General features: G+C 34.3%; 1 protein-coding gene across 1 annotated transcript in view; it reads right to left on the bottom strand.

The window, feature by feature from the left end:
* Window positions 1-7,463: 7,463 nt before the first annotated feature.
* Window positions 7,464-11,971, bottom strand: part of LOC105470174 (ADAM metallopeptidase with thrombospondin type 1 motif 20) — a 209,689-nt gene continuing 205,181 nt past the window's right edge. Inside the window, exons 38-39 of the mRNA XM_024789232.2 lie at window positions 11,022-11,126; window positions 7,464-8,800 (exon numbers count right to left, since the gene is read on the bottom strand). Of these exons, the coding sequence (XP_024645000.2) occupies window positions 8,711-8,800; window positions 11,022-11,126 (195 nt within the window). The 3' untranslated portion in view covers window positions 7,464-8,710. The remainder of the gene's footprint in view (window positions 8,801-11,021; window positions 11,127-11,971) is intronic.

Below are 11,971 nucleotides of genomic sequence, written 5' to 3'. Positions count from 1 at the left end.
CATTTGATTCCTTGTTACTTAGGCAAATTTCTACAGCAGGTTTTAATTTCTCCTTAGAAAATGGGTTTTTCTTTTCTATCACATTTTCAGCCTGCAAATTTTCCAAACTTTTATGCTCTGCTTCCTTTTTAAACTTAAGTTTCAATTCCAAAGCATATCTTTGCAAATACATATAATTGAATTATTTTAACAGCACCCACATCACATCTGAAAAACTTTGCTGCTTAGAAATTCCTTCTGACCGATACCCTAAATCATCTCTCCCAAGTTCAAATCTCCACAGATATCTAGTGCAGGGGCAAAATGCCACCAGGCTCTTTGCTAAAACAGCAAGAGTGACCTTCATTCCACTTCCCAACAAGTTCATCATCTCCATCTGAGACCACCTCAGCCTGGACTTCACTGTCCATATAAGTTTCAGCATTTTGGTCAAAGCATTCAACAAGATTCTAGGAAGTTCTAAACTTTTCCACTTCTTTCTATTTTCTTCTGAGCCCTCCAAACTGTTCCAATTCCTGCCTGTTACCCTGTGCTAAAGTCACTCCCACATTTTTGGGTATCTTTACAGCAGTGTGCCACTCTCAGTACCAATTTACTGTCTTAGTCCATTCTCAACTTGCTATAAAGAACTGCCTGAGACTAGGTACTTTATACAGGAAAGAGGTTCAATTGACCACATGGCTGGAGAGGCCTCAAGAAACTTACAATCAAGGGGAAGAAAACACATCCTTCTTCACATGACGGCAAGAAGGAGAAGTGCCAAGCAATGAGGAAAAGGCCCCTTATAAAATCATCAGATTTATGAGGACTCACTCACTATCATGTGAACAGCAGCATGGGTGTAACCTCCCCCTTGATTCAATTACCTTCGAACAGGTTCCTTTCATGACACACAGGGATTATGGGAACTACAACTCAAGATGAGATTTGGGTGGGGACACAGCCAAACCATATCAGTAGTGGTTCAAATATTTCCCGGACTTCCTTACTAAGGCGAGTTGTCTAGAATCTCAACTAGGTGAGTCATGTAGAATCTCAATAAGCTGGGGCTTTGCCATTAACGAGTACATCTTTATTCAGTAAAGTCACTCATAAGCTTCTTTATAATAATAATAACACTGTACCACTTAATGAGGAGCACTTATATTTGAATTTGATGTGCATCCTTAAAGGCATTTGCAGAACAGTTATCCTTAGAACAGAAAAGACTAAAGGTAGGTATGTCTCAACAGAAATGTACAATCAGATACGTTTTTACTTTCAAGCAAGACTTCATATGTTTTTACCTTTGCTAAAACCTCTTAGACCTTAAAGAACCAGGGCTTTTATTTTGCATGGTTGTAAAACTCATGTCTTGATCTCAAAATTTTATTTACAAACATAGACTAAAAGATTCAAAGAAGTCGTGTGAGCCTAGAAAATAAAGTTAATAATTCTATGTGGGTTATGATTTGGCTTATGGTTAGAATTAGAAAGTGACCTCTATCTCTACATTTTTGAAAGGACTGCCTCTGGCAGCATTAAACACAGACTGATATTAAGTAGAGATTGCATAGTGATCTTTTTTTCTTTTCTTCCCTGCTCTTTGCTTCAGAAACTGTCTGGTTAATTCAACACAAAATAAATTATTAAAGCATATCCAGTTGCAGCCAGGAAGAAAGGCCAAAATCACCTGGTGCATTGAAGATTTGCTGACATAGCAGCTGTGCATTTAACTTGTCAGCTTGCTCTACTGATGCATGATGCTGCCACAAGAGCTCCTGCTGCTGCCTCTGGGCCCTGGATCTAGCCATCACCAATGTGCCATCTGTCACTGGTGTGTACTGCACTGCTTCTACTTCTCAGAGTCACTAACTTCTGATGAAAATCAGTGATGGTGCATCCAACTCTTGGAACTGAGGTCATATGTCTGGATCTTAGTTGCAAGGGAGGTCAGGAAAGCAAGTTTCTGGTATTTTCAGCCTCTACACTAGGAAACGTGATTCACCTGATAAAGTGGGGCATTCATGAAACATAAGAAAAATGATGTAGATACTGAATACAAAATAAATGATGACTTTTCTCCAGGGAATGTCTCCAGCAAGATTTTAAACTATCTTTGCCCTAGATTCCATGCAACTTTCCTTTTCAGTTACTTTTTCTCACACCCCTCCCTAAATCCCAAGTCTGGGATTTTTTATACCTCAATGACACTATACCTCTTTTTTTTCTGGCTAGTCCTAACTAAAAACAAAACAAAAGCAAACTCCAACACTTGCTACTTGAGAAAATTCTAGAAACTACATACCAAACTAATTATATACTGTGTGATGACAGGGACTGTGTTGACTTGCTCAATCATTCTTAGTCTAGTATCTTGGTTAGAGTTGTTTTCAATGAACACATGCGGAATGGCTTTGGGAAATTCATCTCTATTGAATTAGGCCATTAGGCAAGGCTCTGGGAAAGTTGATTCCTCTTGGCTATCCCGACCTTGTTCAGAGAAAGCAGAGAGATATCCCATCACCTGTCAAATTTGATATATTGGTGGTGGTTACTCAGGAAACTATACTAAGAGTTTTGAGGATATATCCAGATTGATTAGCAGTAGGAAATGTCTGGAATGATTAATGCCTACTCTGGGTGCCAAATGGGGGACTATTGGCACATTTCCTGGTATCTACCATCTCTGGTATAGATACAGATACATTATTATTATCTTTTAAAATTTTGGTTTAAAAAAAAAGCAAAATAGTTTTTTTTTAAAAAAATACTTTTATGAAATGATGGAAAGACAGAACCAAAAGTCAGATACTAGCTGATGGAATAGATAAGTGTTTCCCGGTAAAGAGAGTCTTCGTGCTAATGTAACTGAAGTTGGCTACACTCTGGCTTGGTTGGCACCTTCACAGATACCTCATACTGAGATCATCTTTTTCAACCATCTGGGTTATACATTTGATGAAGCTGCTTAGAAAGCACTCGACGTTACCTTCCAAGATGGTTTTATGATAGGTCATGCCGAGGCATTCATTATGTGATATGTTGAAACAGAAGAGAAATCAGGCAAAGGAAAAGAGCAGAGAATTAGGAGGAGGATCAGAGAAAAATGGAGTCAGAAGGGGCAGAAATGGTAAGCTCTAAATGAGACCAATGTTGAGAGATCTAATCCACACATTAGGCTGTGGCTAATTTTTTCCAAGGTGAGGGGTGATTGCTAATTCAGAACAGGTCAGAAGCACAGCAGTGGTGTTCAGTAGAGATGGATGGTGAGAGCATCAGATTTAAGTCAGATGGTCCAAGATGATCTATACTGCAAATAATGTATGGAAAAGCAGAAAGCCTCTTCACTTTCCCTGGGACTTGTGTTTCCAAGAGGCAACACTTCCTCTACTCCACACTACATACACAAAATGTTTGTATGCTTCAGGATTAGTTCACAAAAGTATTGACCCTACAGGTCATCATGACAATAGTACTGATAGCTAATGTGTATGAAAACTTATTATGTGCCTGAACTAGTGCAATATTTTACATATTAATATCTGCAACAAAATGAGACAGGTACTATTAACATTCCCATGAAACTCAAAGAAATCAAGTGATTTTCCCAAGATCACAGGGCATACATAAGCAGTAGAGCTGGAGTTTTGACCCCAGAACCAGTCTTCTACTAACTATAATGCTTTCAAAACTGCTTTCAATATTAAAAATAAAGGGATTTTGCTAACTGGGTCATTTGTACTCCTCAAAACATTTTTATGAAGAATAGCTCATTTAATTTCACAATTTTTATGCTGGGAAGGTAAGCAAGACATTTTTTCTTCTATTCATTTTGCAACTGAGAATACTGAAACTCAGATTGTATCAGTGTTTTGTTATGAGACCACACATCCAAAAAGTGGCAGAGCACATCAGAAACTCGGGTTGTCTTAATTATAAAACACTAGGTATAAAACTGTGACAGGAGTATATCTTTGCTTTCACATATGTAAGTTGAACAGTTTTCTGTATCACGAAAGTGAACAGTAGATTGATAAGCTACCCCTGAACAGTTTTTTACTCTTATTAAATACCAAGTAGCTTTACACATTTAACAAATAGTAACTCCTAACTAGTGCACCAGACACAATTTATACATATAAACTTTCACAGCTGAAAAGTACCTTAGAAGTTATTTGTTTTGAATTTCTCATTTTATAGCTGAGGGAAAAAATACCCAAGCGGTGAACTTATTCAATGTTGCCTTATTCATGACTGCTACACCCTGGTCCAGAAAGCCTCTGTTCACATTCCACATTTCCCCCCTGTAGAGAATAAAAATTCCTGAAAAAAAATTATTACATGAAAAGCTTCTTTATTTTCTCCTGGAGGTCAAGGAAGATTTTATATTGTTAAGAATGTTCTCAGATTGAAGTTGCAAAAAGAACACATGTATGTATGAATGTAGGATATTAATATAGATGTCAATATCAATGTTAAATTGGGTTAAAGACGTCTCAAAGATAGCTTGCCTAATGCATTGCAATAGGTGTGCCTCAAGATTTCCAGGAAAGTATGGAAGAAATTAGGTTGGCAATTTTTATTGATTCTTCTGAGGAATTGTTATGGCCAGCAGATGCCACTGTTGTCAGTGTAACTATTCTTTCAAGTTTCAAATATGGAAAATTACTAGAAAAAGGGGTAAGTGAAATGTAGCAAAAGTAATTATGTTATCTTTTAAAGATTAAGTAGTGCAAGTACTGTATAATTGAATCCTATTATTTACCTTTTAGCAAAATAGTAAACACTTAGCAAATAAAGACATTCTAAAATTATAAGAAAAAAATTAATGGGAAAGAATGAGTTCTCTATGTTTGAAAATAGTACTCTTTTTTAAAAATTAGAAGTTCATGCAATGGCCAATGTTGATTGATAGCTACATTTAGTAGCCAAGATGTATTTTATCCTGATGAGTGACATTGAGGGAGAATAAAATAAATAAATTCTGTTCCTTTTTGTTGTTATAGCATCATAAAACAGCTTTATATTTTTCAAATCTGTACATAGTTGTGAACAAGTTGTTTTTGCAAAATTTATTATATTACTATCTTCTATTTCCATCAATGTTTGTACATGATGTTAGGGGGTTTTGTTTGTTTGTTTGTTTGTTTTAAGAGACGGTCTGGTTCTGTTGCCCAGGCTGCAGTGCAGTGGCATTATCAGAACTGACTGCAACCTTGACTTCCTGGGCTCGAGCAATCCTCCCACCTCAGTTTTCAGAGTAGGTGGAATTACAGATGCACACCACCATGCCCAGCTAATATATAAAGGATAATTTATAGTATCTTATTTATTTTAAAAGACATGTTTAGAACAAGAATTTATATAAAATTGTATTTGAGGTTTATAACACTGAAGGTAGATTATGATAAGTTAAAGATCTGTATTGGAATTCCTAGAGCAAACACCAAAAATAGAGAGAGAATTACCTGTTTACAATTTTTAAAATTGCAGTACTGACTTTATTGACTACAATCTCTCAATATCAATACTACAATTAGAAAAATCAATAAATATATAGAAAAGATTTAAACACTATGATAAACTAACTTGACATAATTACTGATTGGACAGGAAAATGAGATATTTTTGTTTTAATATAGAAGAGAGGCAAACATGGTTTTTGAATGAAGAAAAGGAACCAGTGGTGAGAGAAAGGAAAGGGAGACAGAATAATCAATGGAAAGAAGTCCTAGAGAATTCAGAGTAGGGGAAATCAAAGGCAGAGGTTGAGTGATTATCCTCACACATGAGCAGGGTAATTGTTTCTCCAACAGGGCATGAAAAAAAGAGAAAATAGATGCAGGGAGCATGCCATCTTAAATGTTAAACAAGTAAATCGTTATAAGTTGTATATTAATATTTGCAACTAATTTATGGTACAATACAAAAGCATGCTTTTTGGCAAGAGATTCTCAAATGTTTTAAATTATATCCACATAAAGCTGCTTGGCTTTTATTCAGAAATATGACTTTTTTTTTCTTTCTCTTTTTTGGGGCAGAGGAGGTGGAGAGGAGATGTATAAGTGGCAGGAAGTTGAAAGAATTTACTTTCATTGGTTTTCTTTCTTGTAAAATAGAAAATAATGCTACCTTCTGAGAATTTGGGGTTAGAAAGGAGACAAAATATTTGAGCAAAACAGCAACACTTTGACATAGACACTGTGAGGACAAAGAAAATGAACTTAAAATAACAGTCCCAAACTGTAAACTTATATTTTTCTTGTTCCCACTCTGATAACTTTTAAAAAGCCCTTTAACTTAAAAAAAAAAAATCCTAAACCAAAACTGACAAAGATAATAAACAAGAGATTCTCAGAAAAAGAAACCAAATGTAAAAACATATGAGAGATCCCTAGCTACTCTGGTATTCAGATAAATATAAATTCAGACAATGAAATACCATGCTATGTCCCATCATATTAGAAAAAAAAAAAAAAAAAACAGAAATTCAGGTGTCAATGAGAATGTGGATCAACTAAAATTTTTATTCTCTTCCAGTGGTAATTTAATTTACTTAACCACTTTGGAAGTACTTGGGCAAATTCTAGGGAGGTTGAAGATGATGTATCACAAGGACCTGCTTCTTGTCTTGGGAGAGATTGTTAAGTCCCCACCCATTTCCATAGATCTGGCCATCCTGCCCTGCAGGAGCACATTTCTCTGCCCCCACGGCGTAGGACTTGGTCCTGTGATCTGGTTTGGTCACTTGAATCAGAGTAGACACCAATAGTCCTTGTATATACAAGCTTTCAGAGGCATTGCAAGCTGTTGCCAGCTTTCCTGCCAGGTTTCCTCTGCCATGAGAAGGGCAGAGATAGGAGCTGTGCTTCATCCTAACTGCACAAATTTGATTAAAAATTTCTTAGAATTGGCCGGGCACGGTGGCTAACGCCTGTAATCCCAGCACTTTGGGAAGCTGAGGCAGGTGGACTGCCTGAGATCAGGAGTTCAAAATCAATCTGGCCAACATAGTGAAACCACGTCTCTACTGAAAATACAAAAAATTAGCTGGGCATGGTGGCAGGAGCCTGTAATCCCCTCTACTAAGGAGGCTGAGGCAGAAGAATCGCTTGAACTCAGGAGGCAGAGGTTGCAGTGAGCCGAGATTGTGCCATTGTACTCTAGCCTGGGCGACAAGAGCAAAACTCTGTCTCAAAAAAGAAAAAAAAATTAGAATTTCTAAAGTGTTTAGAGTTATAGACATTTGCAGTGAAAGTTCTTTTTTTAACATGTAAAGACAATAAAGACAAGGTGCTAATGAATCATAAAAATATGTTTATTTAAATGTTTATAAATTGTAAGATTCTAAATAGGCATGAAAAGATTCCTGGAAAATGTCACACATTTTGTATTAATGTTTGTAACTGGCTTAAGGCACATAATACAAAATACTTCTTTTGACACAGACCTCTTCAAATGTTTATTTAACCACATTGGAACAAAATTGCATTAGAGCTTTATATGGCACAATACATCTGTAATAAATGTTTGGTTGGGAGAAAAACAGTTTGTGGGTAAAACAAGTACACTAGTATTCACTGGGAAAAATCTATTAGTAGATTCCACTGTGTTTTTGTTTTTTTTTTTTTTTGGTTTTCAGAGTAGGTCTCCATAGAAAAATATTATTTGTCTACATGTCTTTCAAAAGCATATTATTATATAATACATGGTTAAATTATCTGCATGAAAAAAACTCTTAATACCTGAGAATTTGCCATTTAATAGTTAATTTTTATACTCCTTTATGTTCTGACTTTGAGAAACCTCTGATATAAAATAACTTAAACATCTCTAATAAAACTTTTACATATGTAAATATATTTTTATGTTTACCAAAATAAGATCTTCAAAATTAAAAGAATTCTCACATATTTCATTAATAGAATACAGTACATAACTTTGAGAAAATAAATTTTTAAAGAATATATATACACACACAAGAATTATAAAGGCAAAACAGAATATAAAATTATAAAAACAATGTATTGTTCTTGTAAGTACAATCAAATTTGAGGTAGATCTTAAAAATTAAATTATATCATATCTTTATTATACCCACAACATTTTTATTTACTATTTACCCCAAACATACATTTTTAATACACAATTTGTACCTCATTTTGAGGACTATTTTTTTAATTGAAGCACCATAATCCACAAGTAAAAATTAAAGGAAAAATAAAACAAGGTATCTAAACTGTATGAGTAGAAAGTATAATGGCTCTGTGCTTTTTTATGTAACTATTGATTTGCTACTTGTCAGAAAGATTAAATAATGTTTATAGCAATTTTGAATGTTTATTATCCTAATATTTACTTGCTTCATTTTAGCTAGTAGAATAAACATTTCATTGTACAGTACAAAGCTGAGCAGAGATTTACACATATGTTTATAGGTATAAGATAAGTGTGATCCAGTCCAAGATGTTAAGAGCAGCACTGTCTTGGTATAATTCATTCGATCCTGGTATTCTCTATTATAAATTATTATGTTCTTTTAAAAAATCCTGATTAATAGAACCTTATTAAGCAGTTATTTGAATCCCTGATGAGCACCCTGAAAAAAACGCAGAGACATATTAGACCTGGAAATCTCGGGAAGGGAGAAATAAAGAAATGAGCACCCGTTATTTGAATGTTCCAGAGAATATCTCCTCTTTAGGGCATGCATCCCCCTTCTAAATGTTCATATGACTTGAATTGGGAGACCAGTAGTCATGTGAGGAAGACACTTTCCACAGTACCCTCCACACTTGCCGAAAAATCTGGTTCCATCCTGAAAATTGGAAGAAGAAATATAGAAGAATCTTATACAAGCTGATATCTGCATGCAAATAGCAGAAAAAGCAAATGCTTTGAATCATATGGCTAAAATCATTAGAGGTTTCCTATAAGAATTGCATTTGAGGTCAAAGATCATACCCTTTTGATATTGTTTGAACTGGTGGACATGGGAAAGTTAAAGGATATTAGATAACCTGAGATTCATTTTAGCTAATTGAATATTATATACCATACTATAATTTAGACAATTTAAATCTCAATTAAGATTTAAATCCAATCCACATATTTCAATCTCAATCCACATATTTTTCATCTAGGTCTCTATTTGCTTCGGTGAGTTTATTAAAACCTCTCCCAATTTGCTATCCAATATTTACATAAATTTACATAATGTTCTCTTAGACCAAATAAAAGAAGGATATTGTATAAACTTGACTTTAAAGGTATATAATTCATATTCTATCCCATTTATTTCAAACATCTCGTGGAGGCGTTAGAAACACACTCTGGAGAAAAGTATAGAAGGTGGTAAAATGGAGAAAAAAAATTAAAACTGTGCTGAAAGTAGTCATTAGAATTAGAAAAGAACTAAAATGGGAGATTGTTCCATAAGCAGAGCAGTTCACTGAGGAACAGGTGACAGAGGTGGGCTGAAGCGGGTTGGTCAGGACGTGATAGATGCACTCTCGAGATGCCTTACATCTTTAGGTCTAAAAGTGAAGACTGAAGACATTTCTAGAACACGACACAAAAACAGGTTGAACTCCTATCATATCTGGAAAAGGTAATTTTTAAAATCTAAGGGAGTAAAGATAGAGAAGAAAACTGCAGGTTCTGGGGACATTTTGAGATGGAAGAATGTTTTGAGAATGGAAGCTTTTGAAGTTACCTTTTCTTTCTAAAGCAATTTTAGCTCTGGAGAACCTGAGTACACAGAGAAGGGAAAGGCAGTAAAATCTCAGAGTTGAATAATTCCCTATTCCCTCTGTTGTAGTAAGAACTCAATCTTCATTAAACTTATTGGCACAGGAAAATATGTTTGCATTTCTGTAAGTATATCTGGATTTTACCAATCAGTTTCACACTGGGCATCAGATCTCAAGAAATAGTTATGTGCAACCTTTATGATTGAGATAGAAGTTCTCAATGAAATAAATAATGAATTAATATTTAGAATAGAAGTTAATAAAAACACAAATCTTTTGTTAAGTAAAGCCCAATTTTATCATCTTCAGAAACAGAATGTTTTAAAGGCTATGACTATCAGAATACTAAGTTTCATTTATGAGAAATATTTATATAAATAGGAGTATAATAAAAATCACTTTTATCATAAGAAATAAAAATCATAAAACATTAGAGTATACAGAGGTTGTTGCTGGTGCTAATTTACGTGTAATATAAGTGGGAACACATATAACCTAGATCCAGATTTACTATGGGCAGGGCTATGTTATCTAAGACACAATAACCGTGAGTAATAGAAAGCGTTTCTTGAAGTGTACATGTTGGAACACCATACCTGCAGAAAATTAAGTGGATTCTATTTGGATAATACGACATGTGCTATAGTTATAATAATTATATAAATAAACTATACAAATAGTTATAACTATATATATATAAATACTACATAACAGTCTATATTTTTACAAATAAAATAACAACATTATCTAGATAAAGACAGGAAAACATGAGTACAACATAAATACATAATCCTAATTCTTGAAAAAACTGTGAAGAATATTTGTTAAATGACAAGGGTCTCCAACACCACCCCCATCACTAAAACAGTGAGGGAAGAAAACAAAAATTAACACTCATTTTGAAATATTAAAACCTGTAAACCTTCAGTAATTAAAGTATAGTAAAAAACATACCTTTTTTGAAGACCTGTATTTCAAGTCATTAGCTCCAAACTTGAGATAGACAAAACCTATATGTCCTGGCATTTGGCAATTTATGTTTAGACATCTATAGCCCATATATGGATTCATAAGTATACAAAACCTACACATGCACATTAATACAAATGAATCCTGTTTCATTTCATAAATTGATGTTGTGCTCCATTATATATAATCTACCCATTATATGCAATAACTCTTTAGTCATCAATTTCATACAAGTTTACATTTAAGGTAGAGAGCCTTTAATGCTAGTTCACAGCACAGAAGTATTTCAAACAGGCTTTTTGGTCCTGCAGGACTTACCTCTGATCTCCGTATGCTGACAGAGGTATAACTCCCCTGAGCAAGCCACTTTGCTGTGTTGGATATCTTCATCCCAGTTCCTGCTAAATTAATGCCAAACTGTCCCTGGATTGTAAATAAAACAAACAAAAATAGATGGAATTTATAAATATTTAAGAATGCTCTTGGCTAACAACATCTGAACAGGAATTATATAAGGATGGACTCAAGATACTCTTCAAGGGTCTTTTATAAAATGAAGGAATATCGATATAACCTTACTGTAAAGAAAATGAACCAGTTAAGGACTTTGAAAATTGATTACAAATAAGTCTTCTGAATTGCAAGTGACAACTGAATTTATACTATATAATGCTATTTGTGGAGAAGTAACTCTGCCCAACTCCAGGACTCTATGATTTGACAACTAGAGCTAATGGTCCTGTAGAAATTAGTAAATCCTGACAGAAATAGCGTTCATGGGGACCAATATTTGCTGCACTTTAACATTTCTACACTTTCTATTTTTGACCCTTCATTGCTAACTTCTATGATGTTTCACCTATTTGACGTGTTTTCCAGAATCTCTGTTATTGCCCCATTCCTTTTGTGATAAGAATATTACTTCTTAACTCACCACACAAAACTATCTAACATAATATTATTGTCCTGGCAATTATATGCATTTTAAACACCAAAAACGGTGTTTAGATGTGTGATGCCACATGGTTTACACACATTATGGTGTGTGGGTCCCCTATGAGCTTTGTGATCTAATTCTTTCCAAGTACAGGACCATTTTTATGTCAAAATATTTCAGACTATCTTTGTTAACTATTAAATTGCAATGTTAACTGAGAAAATGTGTGATTAAAATAGGTAACACTTGTGTCACATGTATATAATTTTACAGTACAGATTTAAACATTGAAAAGTAGAACTTATAAACAAGTTCAGTCTACTGACAATGT

This window comes from Macaca nemestrina, chromosome 10 (genome assembly GCF_043159975.1).
Source record: "Macaca nemestrina isolate mMacNem1 chromosome 10, mMacNem.hap1, whole genome shotgun sequence".
Taxonomy (NCBI): domain Eukaryota; kingdom Metazoa; phylum Chordata; class Mammalia; order Primates; family Cercopithecidae; genus Macaca; species Macaca nemestrina.
Note: the sequence above shows the minus strand (reverse complement) of the source record. Positions and strands in the feature narration are given on the sequence as shown.